This window comes from Centroberyx gerrardi, chromosome 17, assembly GCF_048128805.1.
Source record: "Centroberyx gerrardi isolate f3 chromosome 17, fCenGer3.hap1.cur.20231027, whole genome shotgun sequence".
NCBI classification, from domain to species: Eukaryota; Metazoa; Chordata; class Actinopteri; order Beryciformes; family Berycidae; genus Centroberyx; species Centroberyx gerrardi.
Window position 1 is genome coordinate 5,152,392 of NC_136013.1, and position 14,057 is coordinate 5,166,448.

Here is a 14,057-nt window from a genome sequence, read left to right on the forward strand (position 1 = left end):
AAATGTAAGCGTGTTTTAAAAGTGTTTAAAGGAGGGACTGAGTTGGTTTATGACTGATAAAGAATATATTTAAGAAGGAATCTGTAGTAAATGGAAATAAAGTTGATGTTTTGTCCTTTATTTGATATGTTTTTGAGTTGTTTAAATCGACTGCCGCCCTCTGGTGACGGTGATATGAACTACAGTGAGACGCACCCGGAACTGGACGCGGATAGACCGGGATAGACCCAACCGCGACTGTAGATGCACAAATGACGATGCCAGATGCTGCGGCGCATTGGTCATGTTTGCTGCTTTTTATTTTAGTTGTCCGTCCCGCGACAGCGGCAGAGGTCTCCTTATGGAATGTGGACATCAACTCGGTCAGTGTTTTACCTTTAACTAATGCGTTTGTCCCGTTATTATAGTCTCTGTCGTGCTAATCATCCATAGCAGCTGTTAGCTAGTGTAGCTAGCATCATAGCAACCTGTCAATCCACTGTATGTTCTTGAAGTCCACCTGTCAATCAGTGACAGCGTGGATGTGGTGTACACATTAAGATTGTGTATCATTTGCACAATATAGTCACACGGTGTACACAAGCAGTAGTAACCTGTCTGTAGCTAATTATTAGGCTATCCCTAGCTAAAGTGTGTGTTGCTGTTTTCAAAAATAAGACAGCGTTATATTCAGTTGGTGTCATCTTCTGCTCCTCTATCATCGGAGAGGCTGAAAATGCATCTTGATAATTTAATGAAGCTTGGAAGAGCAGTGATGCTGTTCACATCCCATCCTATCTCATCCCATTGAGACAAACAGAGTTGTCTGAAAAGCACAAACTCATTGATTTGTCTCTGTTGCTTTTTCAGACACAAGATGCTGTGTTCAGGAAGACTCTGTACGCCAACACCACTATCTTCATGAGGTGTAAGTAGTAGGACCTGTCAGTTTGTCAAGTGTCACCTGAGCCAGTGGTTGAACATTCAAATTTATCAAGGCTATCAAGCATTGTTTTCTCTCAAATTTCCCCCCAAAACAAGGTGGGTGCATGTCAGGATTTCTGCCATCAATGCGGGTGCCAATTTCCCTCCCAATCGCTCCCTGCATCTCTGTCCAAATTATAGCTTTCTATGCTTAATATTTACAAAGATTTCTTCACTTACCACATCAGGCCATTCAGATACTGTCAGGCAAGTTCTCAAGTGAATAAACATATCTGCTAAATTGGCTTTCAAATTTCAAACTGGCCTGTTCTGGTACTCGTCGTCTTGGCAAATCAAACCCACCAGGCAGCTAAGTAGATTAAAACAAACCACAAACAGAACAGAATTTGTAAACACTATTTGACCCAGGTCAGATCCTGACACAACATTGCATCAGTACAACTGGCAAATGAGTCGCTGACTTCAAGAAAGGCCCATTGTTTCCTCTGAAATTTTATGCAGCAGTAGTGCTTTGGGGGTAATCTTAGTTTTGGTTCCACATCTGTATCTGTTTTGGATCCAGTTATACCTCTAGTTGATTTTAGATGAAAGCTTTTCTCTTTGGATGCTTGATCAGAATAAAAAACAGCAACCCTAAACATTAGGATTCTAAACTCTTGGCGTTTTAATGAGAAATTTCATGAAACGATCCTATTTGAATGCTACGTCTTTTCTAGCAGTTGCTGTCATTCTCTTGCTGTAGAATCAACACAGAGGAGGCACCGAGACTCTTGGACTGCTGGGATTTAGCATTTGGTTAAATGTCAGCTTGAGTAATATTGCTGTGCTCAAATTCACGTCCCACAGCGTGTTTATGGCTGTGTCACTGGCCGAACTCCAAACAGTAGGGATTGGCCCGATGTCCTACAACCTGCAGGGCAGATTTTCTTGGAAAACTTGCCCAGGGAGAACCTCTTGGCACTGGGAACAAAATGTCAGTGTTTGGAATAATAACCTTGGAAAGCATCTTTATCTGCAGCAGATAAGTTACAGTAGCTTGATGAAAATGTCTCATCTTCCCTGCTCAGTGTCAGTCATAGATCCCTACTTCCTTATTGGTTTTTCCCCAGTTTCAGTTTCATGAGTGCATACATTTTAAATGAAAAATCCTCCCTAAAACATTTGAACTGTTAAAAAGCTCCTGGCAGTGTACCTTGCATTTCTGGACCCGTTTTGTTGTTTTTTACTCCTACTGATAACTGGCCAAACGTAGGTGATGTGACATGAAGATAGCACGGCTACAATAGAGTTTGATGGAAGAAAAATGTTCAGCTGTCAACAGTAAACGTCAGGTTTTGGTGTCAGTCCCTCAGAATCAAAGAGCGAGGGCTTCTTTATAGACTCACTGTTTTGCACTGACGTTCAACAATCACACAGGGAGTAATCCATCGTAGAAGAGGCAGAAAGACCAATTTCTCTACCAGCAGTAGCCTCAGTAGACCAGAATGCAATGCAGCTACCGTACAAGACATGTTGCATTTTGAGTAAGGGGAACGTGTCATTCTGGGAAATGTAGGAAATCACTAACTGAAGTAGAAGTACATGAGGCAGGTTGGGGGAAAGTGAGTTCACCAAAAAAGTAAATTGCAACACAAAATAACTCCTGGAATGCATCAACATCACAGTTTGACGTGATATAACAGTGAGTGTGACAGGATGGATTTTTCCTTTATGTATGGGTGGATCCAGTGGGAACTGAGTCTGTATGTCAGTTTGTATTAATGCCACGCTCCAGCTGCACCCTTTGAGTTACACAGGTCTTCCTTTATCTCCCTGCAGTCCAGGGTGATCAAACATCATGTGATGGAAACCTGGCCTTTAACATCAGCTGGTACCTGCGCTCCTCTGTTTGCTACAATGAGGTCTTTAACACACCAGTGAGTATTGACTTTTGTCTCTTGACCATTTGACTCTTTACTCTTTGTTTCCATAAATCCATTATCAGTAGCTGTTACACCCAGGCGCTTGGTCTTTCTTGTTTTATCTCGTTTTTACCTGTATTCATGGTCTTTGTTCTTTGCAAAGCACTTCTGTGTATATGTTAGGGTTCGACCAGTATGGGTTTTAGAAGGCCAATGCTGATATTTTTGTATTGAAGTTGCCAATGGTCAATATTTTTTGCCAATATTCTATCTCTTTAAATTTGACCATTTTCATGCCACCAAAATTAGAGGTATTCTCTTTTTCCCCCCTATTCTTGTCAGGATGGAAAAGCATCTGAAACAGCATTTAGACTAATATGTGAAACCTAACCCAAACTCTCCATTGAAACCCAGACTAATGAATTATTTTAGAGTTAACAGCCCTTTAAGGCAGGGTGACCCACCACACCTATTCAATAGCAGGGGAAACTCTGGGATATATTACTGCCTTTAAATGAAGAATGAATTTACAAAGACTGATTGAACAATTAAATGAATAAATACAGTATGCAAAGAAAACGAAATGTCATTGCAGGTTTTTCTGTGGCTGTGGTCAGGGAGGAACCTCCATCATGTTAGCGGTGGATGATGGATGATGCTGACTGGCTGATATCTGATATTTAATAAAAAGCCAATATCAGCCCAATGTATGTGCAAAACGATAAATCGGTCTAACCCTAATATATACACAAGTCTTTCTCATTGCTGTAACTGACACTTTTGATATGACGCAAACTGTAGGATCGTAAATTATATTATTCTGAAACTTTAGTCCACAGTCAGCTCTGTGGCTTCTTTACTTCTCTGTACCGTCATTTTCACTTCAGAAAAGGAATTCCCTGCGCCGTGTGTGAGTGATGTTTTTCCTCCTCTCCTCTGTAGGACAACAAAGCGATGAACATGTTTGGTTTGGACCACATGGTGAAAGACGGCTGGAGCGGCTTCTACAGCCAGGGCTACATGTACTTCGACAACTGCTCCTCCCTCTTCTTACCAAAGGTGTGTGAGTAGGAAGCGAGCATTGGAAATGAGGGTTGCACGATTAATCAAGAGTTTTCAATATATGTATAGAAATTAACGAATGAATCACAATGTTGACTGCAGCGAATTCCCAATCTTAAGGTATTTCAGGTAACCTATTAAACATGGTGTTCTTACGCTGTGCAAAAATCCCTGACCTACATACTGTATCAAGTTATATGTTGGAGAAAATCTTTCATTTTATTCAAACTGAGCAAATTCTATGCACATTAAACATCTCATTTTCTCCCCTTCCTGCTTCCATATATTTAAAAAATAATTTTAGCCCCCTGAAATAGAAATTTCATGTCCACATCTATTACAGTTCACACGATAAGGTTTGCCTTAGTGTTTTAATGTATTTTTAGTCATCAAACCTTTTGCAGGTTTAGCTGACCTACATTCCCATCCATATGATTGAGGTTCTGCTGCACATGACGATGTAGCACACCTTGTTGATGCAGCCTGTAATGTTTCCTTTACTCCATCTTCCCTCCATTAGCTGTACTATGCAGACTTCAACTCATATCAGCCCCTCTCCAGCCCAAAGGTGAGTCACTTATCTAGCTGATACAGAATGAACTGTAAGGGTCTAAGTATCTAACAATCCTCCTTTCAGATCACTTCTTAAAACCATTTTTATAGACTTGCTTATATGTGATGTCGTCTTTTCATCTTAATTTTATCTTATTTTTATTTTGTTTTATCCTTACTATTTATTTTGGTTTTTATCATACGGTTATCTTAGTATTTACTTGAATGTTGCTCTTTTCCACCTCTGTCCTCTTCTTCTCTTGAGTATTCTGCTTTTATTTTGACTTTCAAAGCACTTAGTAAAAAAAAAAAATCAGTTTTTAAAGATGCTATATAAATAAAGTTATTATTATTATTATATATATGTTACTACTATAATAGGCTTTATTTTACGTGTGTGAAACCAGCCCTGTATTTTGTGTATTTTGCCCCAGAAAATCACCAAAAACATATATATATATTTCTCAGTATTGTATGTTCACCTTAATCTGTGTTGTTCTGTTTAGAGTGACCCATCGAATCAGACCCTGTTTTGGCCCGACAAGCCGGTAAGAGACTAGAGTGTAATTTCAGTGATTGTGTCAAACTGTGACCTTTGAACCTCAGGAGTTATTCATATTGAAGCCCTGCAAGTAGATCTTTACATATCTGAAGTTACGTTTTCGAAACTGTTTTCGGTTGTCGGTGTCATATCTCAAAACTGCTGTGAAGGAAAACAGACTTTTCTAATTCTGAGCTCGCAAAAACCTCTGTTGCAGGACATCAGTGCGGTGGCCAAGGCCTGGGAGGACAGTCCATATCTGTTCATAGTGAAGGTGCAGCCGCTGTTCCGTGGCGTTGAAGAAGAAGACATGAGTGCAGGGCCGCTCAGCTTTGCTTTCACAAGTGAGAAACGTCACTTCATTTCAGAAAGCTTCATCATATTTACTCGGTAGAGAAAATTTGTCTTTGACGTGGCCTCAGGGTATTAAAAACATAAAAACTAACAAACCGTTATGGATTTGAAAATCATATCGTATCCTGCGAGTTAACATATCACTCTTCTCTCTGTAGAAAAGTGACTTCTGTTGTGTGCTTTTAGTGAAAGTGGAGATGAAGGGACCACATGACTACTCCTCTCCAGCAGACTGGCCCCTGATGATGGTGTGTGGCACGTTTTCTATAAAATGAAACTATTTCTTTTACTTGATTTGTAAAAGGTTATTGTGCACAAATTTTGTGCATGCAACTAAATCCAGGACAAAGTTGTAATATATGAAAAATGTATCTTGATACAAAAATGAATGGGTTACCTTGTTTTGTTTTGACTTTTTTCTTAGTTTTCTGTTAAATATCAAAAGAGAACTAATTTGTTGTTTAAATCAAAGCCCATGTTTACAATTGAGGCCCATTCAGTTTTCACAAGCTGCTATGGTATACAGTAGGGTTAGACCAATATATGTGTTTGCCGATACTGGTCTTTTATTAAGTATCTAATATCGACCAGTCGCTGTTGTCCACTTCCAGTATAATGGAGGTTCCTCCCTGACCACAGCTACATAAGAACAAAAAATAGATTTTTTTGTCAGCCTTCAAAAATCCATATCAGTCAAACCCTAGAACTTACAACAACAACTTACCTGTTAGTTGAGACAAAGCTGAGCGTGTGCTCTCTCCTGTCCCTCCCAGTTCTACATGGTCATGTGCATTGTGTATGTGCTGTTCGGGGTTCTCTGGCTCTTCTGGTCCGCCTGCTACTGGAGAGATTTGCTGCGGATCCAGTTCTGGATCGACGCGGTCATCATCCTCGGCATGTTGGAGAAAGCCGTGTTCTACTCCGAGTACCAAAGCATCCGCTACAGAGGAGACTACGGTTGGTCGATTTCTTTCTTCTTTCCTTCCTTCTTTTTACTTCAGTCTACTGTAAAACATTTATTTGATCTATTTTTTTTTTTTTTCTCCGCAGTTCAAGGTGCTGTGATTTTTGCTGAGCTGCTCTCTGCGCTCAAGAGGTCTCTAGCTCGAATCCTGGTCCTCATTGTCAGTCTCGGCTATGGCATAGTCAAGTAAGTTCAACCTTTCAAAACTGACACATCATTTCAAAAATCCTTACAACAACACCTGCATCACTTCATGACTCAATACTTAGGAAAATGGATGGACAGATGTAGAGACATTTTCCCCAATGTTCATTCCCTTCTATAAGGTAAAATATTCCGTGAACTTGTAATATCTGCCACAAAGCTTGCCAGCAGACATAATCCTGGCTGTGGAGTGTGATGAACATGTATTCTGAACTAAATGAATTCCTTATTGGTGCCTCCACTCCTCCAGGCCCAGGTTGGGAACCACAGTGCACCGGTTGGTAGCCGTGGGGCTTCTCTACCTGCTCTTCTCCTCTGTGGAAGGCGTGCTGAGAGTCACAGGCGTAAGTGTCGACTGTTAACAAACCCCACCCGTCTCTCACTCAGCCGCTACCAGACAGAAGTCAAACAGTGTTTGTCAATCTTAGCACCTACTTGGACTAAAAGATGTGCAGGGCCACGTAAGACAATACAATGAGTGTCAGAAAGTTTATACAATCACAAGAAAGTTTACTAATCTGACTATCTGAATTGATGTGGTAACCCCACCCATCTGTTACTGCAGGCAGCTTAAAACAAACAATAAGAACTATATGCAAATCCATACCCTGCAGATAGGGTGAAACTACAGCGTTGTAATTAGTGAGGATGGGATGCTCTTCTCTGTTGTATCCCCACTTTAGGCTGATAAGACGGGTGTATTTTTACTTAAAAACCTTGCCTAGTGCAGCTTTGAAAGCAATATATAAATAAATTTGATTTGAGTAGAGGAGACAATGGAGACAAGCTTCTGGAGGTCCTAGGCTAGGAGGGAGGACAAGTGATGATAATAGGAAATGATTTTAAATGTGATTTTCAAAACAACAAAAGACGCTGCAACAAGTTCAAAAAGTCAGAAAAACACACAGTTATCTTAAACATAAGATAAGAGGGGCAAAAGGTCAGTAAGAAAAACGGAGATAAGTTATGTACTTTGGTTAACAGATGTGTTTTGTCAGGAGGCGGCTCCAGATATGGGAGCCTTAAATCTTCACTACACCAGCTCTGAACACACACACACACACACACACACACTCACACACACACACACACACACACACACACTCATCTTATGATTGAAAATGACTGTGACTTCCCTTGTGATGAATGGATCCATCTCTCTCTCTCTCTCTCTCAGTCACATGCACACACACACTGCGTTCACTGCTGTCCTCTAAGCTCTTGGGGCCGTTGTCTAGTTTTGTCAGTTTTTGTTAAGTTTTCTCAGTCTGACTCTCTTGCTCTCTCCCTCCAGGGTTTCTATGGGACGGTTGCCCTGGTGGCTAATCTCAGCCTCTCTCTCATTGACTCCTGCGTCATGTGGTGGATATCCTTTACTCAACCAAACAGGAGGGATGCTGTCAATAATTAATGAACACTTATACATATACATAGAAAATGTCTCAGAGTAGGTATGTTTGTTCAGTGAGGAATTAGTGTTGTTGCTCATGTTATTATATATTATTTTAGATTTTTTTTATTATCTCCTCAGCTCTTGTTTCCTTACCTTGCACTTCTGTATCATACATGATCATTTTAGGGTCATAAAGCATAATTTGTTACATCAGGACACTGAGGCTCTGACTGTTGTACTCTTAACTATTGGTTAATTGTTACTTTGTAACATGCTAGAGTACTCAGATTACTTTTTTTTAACACGTTCATTTTTCAATTCTTGCAATCCGTTATTAGTTTTTAAATTAGAATGTCGCTATTTTTATTGTTCTTTCATGTTGTTACATTTTTGTAGAAAGTAGTAAAAGTAGAAAAGTGAAAATCCTGCTGCATCTCATGCAGACAACATGCTGCTAGTTGAAAAAAACCCAACTCTAAAATCTAATGCTTATTGTATATGAAATTGGCTTACTGTTAAAAAAAAAAAAAAAAGTATTGCATTGCATTTTAAAACAATGACAGCACACTTGGCAGCACAAGCCATATTGCTATTGCATGTTTTTGAAGTGGGTAATGCAAAAGTACAAAAATAACACTGATTGCTTGTAATGTTGGCAATCTAGGAGTATTCATTTATTCTGCTGTTGCATCCTTCCTAAGTTGTTTTGGAAAAGATGATGCCAAATGACAAAAATGTAAATCATTAAGGGAAGTTGGTCAGTCTCGGTCAGAAGCTTTGCAGATGTAAGACTTGGAATGTGTTCATTTGATTGCATGGCGGTTCTCCTTAATTTGAATCCACATCTTCATCAGTCTGTCTCAGACCACTCGTCTCCTGAAGCTCCGCAGGAATGTAGTGAAGCTCTCTTTGTATCAGCACTTCACCAACACTCTCATCTTCTCTGTCGTGGGTGAGTTACAGCTAATCAGTGACAAGACAGCCACTTTTGCTCAGAAGGGCTGTTCCTTGCTTCAAAAACAGCTGCTTCATTGTGCTCAAGTTAATATGATATGCACAGATCACGCATTGGGCAAAGGGGTTTCACACTCATAAAGTTCAATGGGCTAACACATCTATACTCTTTTATTCTAATATCTGCTCTTCGTGTGTTACAGTATTTTAATGCATTTGCCTGCCTCCCTTATGACTGCAATACCCTTTTGTTCAACGCTTTACTTTGGTTCCATTATTGGGAGGTTGCATGTGCTGTTTGTGTGCAGGCATTTTCATGTTGTTTCCAGACATCAAAATGAGACCGGTGTTTACTTTTGTGTCCGCAGCCTCCATCATATTCATCATCTGGACCACCAAAGTCTTCAAGCTGGTGGAATGCCAGACGGTCAGTTTGTTTTCTGTCAATGACTCATTATCATGCCGTTCCTTCAGGAAGTTTCTGTTCCCTGTTTATAGAGAGATGAAATGTGAGCTGTCCTTCCTTTTTTTTTTTCTGTCCACAGGGTTGGAGGGACCTGTGGGTGGACGAAGCCTTCTGGCGGCTCCTGTTCTCCACCATCCTGCTGGTCATCATGGTGCTGCTGCGGCCCTCAGCTAACAGCCAGAGGTCAGAGTCCCTGACCTCCTTAATGCAAACTGGAGCTTTGCTGGGCTTGGGGCCTGAAAGTAGCCCGACCCTCGAGAACCAAAACATTTCTCTCCAAACGTGAACGAACAATTAACAAAGTTCCCAGTGCTTTGATCTGAATCTCTGTTCTGTTTTCTCTCAGGTTTTCCCACTCCCCTCTAATTGATGATGATGATGAAGAGGAAGAGGCCAAGGAGCCCATGCTGAATGAAGCTTTTGGTAAGACCCATAAGTTTCCCTTTCCATTGCAGGACCAGCCAGGTGTTAGCCAGGAGTTGCTTATTATTGAGGAGACCTGTATCGAATAGTGTTTGTAAATAATTCTTTGTGTGGTTAAACCTGTCAGTCAGAGAAACATTCAGATACGTTCCAGTGAATATAATAATAATGCACATATCCTCTGGCGGCCATATTGGAGGTCCTCAGCTATTGGGCAACAGTGGCTGCGAACATACGACTTTGCCCTCTCAACAGAATTCAGCAGATAAAGTCATTTCTGTGCTGTTTTTGACTGGGAACTGATCAGTTTGCTACTGATAACATCTGATTGATTTTGAGTTCAAGTAGACAGCTTCCGATGTTATCAGACCATTCACTTTTACTTATAACGTTGTTGACTATATCTACACCCACACCATAACTATCTTTTCAGGTATCTCTCTATTTCTTGCCCGTTTGTCATATATTTAGCCTTTATTTGTGTACAGTCAGTTCTCTAATGAACCTGCATGATGTTGCCAACCATGCTTGCCTAGAGATTTGTGACGCAACTGCAAAGCTTCTATTCATTGTTTGCGTTGTGTGGCAAACCCCACCCATCTGCAAATCTGCTCCCTACTCACCTTGGTGCATCTTGTCAGCTGGGTGTTGTATAAACTAATACTACTGAAGCCATGCTCTAAATCTATTGATCCAGACCTGTGTAGACCAGATTCATCCTGCTGTGTTAATAGTGATGGCTCTTGAGAAATCATCTCATCTCATAATCATATTACAGTATAAATGGAAAACTTAATAACCTAGTTACTTCATAATGATATTATTGGGTAAGGGACCTTAATGTGATCTCATTTGGGTTCATATTTTTCAGAGGGAATGAAGATGAGAGGCTCGAAGCCGGACACTAATGGCTCCCAGAAGCTTCTGAGTAAAGAGGTGGGTCTGCCGTCTTCTCTCATCCCCAGCTGTTATTCCAGCTCTTCATTGTGTAATTTCTTAATAAATCTGCATCCATTGGTTTACTGATTTCTCCCCCCCTCACCCATTAGTAATTAGTTTCATTTTTCAATTATGTACTCTCTGCTATTGCCAGGATGAAGACCTAAAGTGGGTAGAAGAGAACATTCCTACAACTGTTGCTGATGTGTAAGTATAAAATGACATTTTAGTCTCATCCAGAGCAGCTTACAGTGAGTTGGCAGGCAGGCACAGCTTCAGTGTCTTGCTCAAGGGCACTGTGACGGGACACATGGTTGTTGATAGGCACATCGTTCTGTGTCCGGATTGAACCTGTGATCTTGTGGTCATGTGACAGACTCTGTAAGCTCAAGGCGACCCTGCTGCCTTCAAAACACAACATAGGGTTTCACTTTACGTTGTTTTCCCCAAAGCATAATGCTACCAGGAATTTGAGTATATGTTATGATACGGTTAAACGTATTAATCCTTTTTGATATGTCTTATTGTCTCAGTTTACGAAAGTGTATTAACTTGCTGTACCTGTCGGACCGGGTCAAATAGTTGCATTGCATTGTTATCGGCATCATCGTTCAAGTCACTTCTTAAAACTTGCTTTTATGTAAAGGCCTTCTCTTAGTGTTTATTTTAACTTCTTCAATTTTAATTTATTTTATTTCTTTTTTTTATTATTTATTGTATTCCATTTCATTGTATTCCCTCTTCTTAGATGGTGTTCTTTTCTATTTTTAAGTCCTTTATCTCATGATGTTTTATTGACTTTTTAAACTATATTAACTGTATTTTTCTTGTTGTATAGCACTTTGTAACTTGGTTTTGAAAAGTGATACATAAATACAGTTTATTATTATTATATTGCAAATAATTCTTAGCATTTGGTTTCAATAACTTAGAGTACCAAATGGGTTTACAACATGAGGACAATTGACTACATAAACTTATACTGTTTATATTTTGAAATACTTGTGAATGGGAAATACCCCTTCTATCTGGCACCCAAAACAGACTAAAACAAACCATATAAAGTATTTGAAAATGTTATTTGACCCATGGCTCGTACCTGTGTCCATGAATTCACTGCCTCCCTCTCTGATCTCTCTCACTGTTTTATTTTTTTCTCTTTACAGAGCTCTGCCTGTAATGCTGGATGAGGAAGAGGTAAAGAGCCTTTTACTTTTTCCCCAGTAGTCCCATGATTTCCAGTCACATTTCTATCCATTAAAAGGCTCAGAGTAATGAGCTTTACAGTGCTATCATTCCACAGACACGTCACTGCAGATGCATTAATCCTTGTTGACTCTCTCTCTCTCTCTCTCTCTCTCTCTTTCTCTCTCTCGCTCTCTCTCTCTCTAGGAAATCCTGAAAACCAAGATGGAGAGATCCAAAATGGAGTAGAAGTACGGACTGAAAATGCGAGAAGGAAACGAAAGAAAGCAGTTTCACTGAGGCAGCAATGAATGAGTTGGAAGTTAAAGGAAGTGACAACCAAAAAAAGTGTGGACACAGCCAGCTGTTCTCTCCAGACACATTTCATTTTAGATTTCTTTTCACAGGTATTCTGTAACTGGATGATAAGTCAGAGAAACAGGAGTAGTATGTTACAAGGTGGTAGTGTGTGTGCAGCCTTGAGAGTTGGATGGGTCGGCTGTTCATGTCATGTGAAGATCTGCACCTGGGGACTGGGGTGAAACTGAATGAGTCAAAGACCACAGCAGTCTGATGAATATTTTATTTTTTGTGAGGTTTTGTCCCAGAAGTCCTTCTTGAATGTCACAAACTTACCCAAAAACAAGCTGAAACATCGGGCATTTGGCCCAAAACGCCTTTGCAGAAAATAGAATATTTATTGGAATACTGTCCTTTGGTCTTTGGTTAATTCAGCATTTATTAGAGGTTTTTTTTTACTGGGATGAAGTTGAAATGACTTAGGATGGGATTCTCTGCTGCCCCCCTTTAAATGACCCCAGGGCCTAAATGGGTCAAACTTTGAAGAATGTGATACTGATTGAGATGCTCAGTATTGGTCACGTGACGCTTGATGGTCCTCAGCAGTCGAGATATAAGTTCAAGTAGATGTTTACTGTGATAAATCCCACTAGGACTAATGGAGGGGGGGGAAACACATGCTTAAGACACAAAATTAATCTACACAGACATATTTAAAACACTAAGTTATTGTGCGTAATCAAGCATTAATTTGAGGTGACACAGCATACACGTTTGGACTCTAGGTCATCTTCAGAGATCCACTGTACTGTGTCATGAACCAAGTGTAAGAATTTGCAGTTTTCAGTGTGCGTTTATTGTGTTACGTATTCGGCAGGTCACATGATGATAATATACATTTTATGTTTAAATTTGTAGGCAAACTGGGGGTAATTCAAGAAGCAAGATTAACCACTTTGTAACTCCAATATAGGTTTTTAATGTAAATGAAAGACTGCTTTGTCCTTTGTGGGTTGGGAACATTTTATGACCCTTGGGCTTATAAAATCTTTTCCAGACCCATTTTATAATTTTGAAGGTACATTGTTATCGGTATTAAATTAAGGCTGTTTTTCTTAATTCCTGAGAAGACATTTTGTAGAGTTTCGCATGACAGCAGTGATATAGGCCCATTTAATGTAGTGGTTCACCCTTTTCTAACATGCACAGTCTTAAACAGCCCAGTGAGTTTCAGGCTGTAACATTTGATGTTACCTCACACCACAAAGTGAATACTTACATTTTGTTTTATTTGCTAGTGAACCACAGAATTCACTGATGGGCCTTCTGGAGGTGTGGTGGGCCTAAATTCTTTGCCCACTTGGTATAACCCCATTTACAAACCCTCCTTCACCCGCCCCCCTTCCCACTAACATCTAGGCCAGGTTTGTGTGTAGGTGCTCACCCTAGGTCAACAGCACAAGGGTAGTTGCAGCAAATCCTGTATATGATAAATGAATAATTTGCCACCATGGGACCATAATTGCAGATTCCTCCAAGCCCAGTCCATTTACACTACAAAGTAATCTTGCCTTAGCTGGCAGAATCATATCTCCATCCTTGTGCAATCTACTGCAGTATGTGTGGATGTTCTAGGTCCGTTAATTTATATGTTTTTATATTATTTGTTGAAGTCATAGAGGGTATTTTATTTCAGAGAGACACTAGGCCCTATTTCTGGATGTGAGTCTGCATTGTAATGTGAAGCTAACGATATTGTATGGCTTTTTTGCGTTTGTCCTGGAATTAAAATTTATATTGAAACTAACTTCTAACCTTGTCATTTTTCTGTGTGAACTTACTGTGTAGATGATTTGTTTTTAATAAATATGTACCTATTACTGAACATATTTACC

At 39.9% G+C, this 14,057-nt stretch overlaps 1 protein-coding gene across 1 annotated transcript; it reads left to right on the plus strand.

Annotated features, from left to right (window-relative positions):
• Positions 1-237: 237 nt before the first annotated feature.
• Positions 238-13,969, plus strand: LOC139919736 (transmembrane protein 87A-like). The gene is made up of 20 exons (XM_078289478.1): positions 238-362; positions 850-907; positions 2,743-2,840; positions 3,768-3,884; positions 4,408-4,455; positions 4,946-4,987; positions 5,198-5,324; positions 5,521-5,582; positions 6,108-6,291; positions 6,385-6,484; positions 6,753-6,846; positions 7,797-7,868; positions 8,739-8,847; positions 9,218-9,276; positions 9,395-9,498; positions 9,662-9,738; positions 10,610-10,674; positions 10,832-10,884; positions 11,844-11,874; positions 12,070-13,969. The coding sequence occupies exons 1-20, from the start codon at positions 252-254 to the stop codon at positions 12,109-12,111; spliced, it is 1,653 nt and encodes a 550-aa protein (XP_078145604.1). The 5' UTR covers positions 238-251; the 3' UTR covers positions 12,112-13,969.
• Positions 13,970-14,057: the final 88 nt, after the last annotated feature.

Bases quoted from the DNA above. Each gene is read 5' to 3' on its own strand.
- LOC139919736 (XM_078289478.1), top strand. From the start codon at position 252: ATGACGATGCCAGATGCTGCGGCGCATTGGTCATGTTTGCTGCTTTTT. The intron at 363-849 runs GTCAGTGTTTTA...TTGCTTTTTCAG, and splicing joins GGAATGTGGACATCAACTCG to ACACAAGATGCTGTGTTCAG. The intron at 11,875-12,069 runs GTAAAGAGCCTT...CTCTCTCTCTAG, and splicing joins TAATGCTGGATGAGGAAGAG to GAAATCCTGAAAACCAAGAT.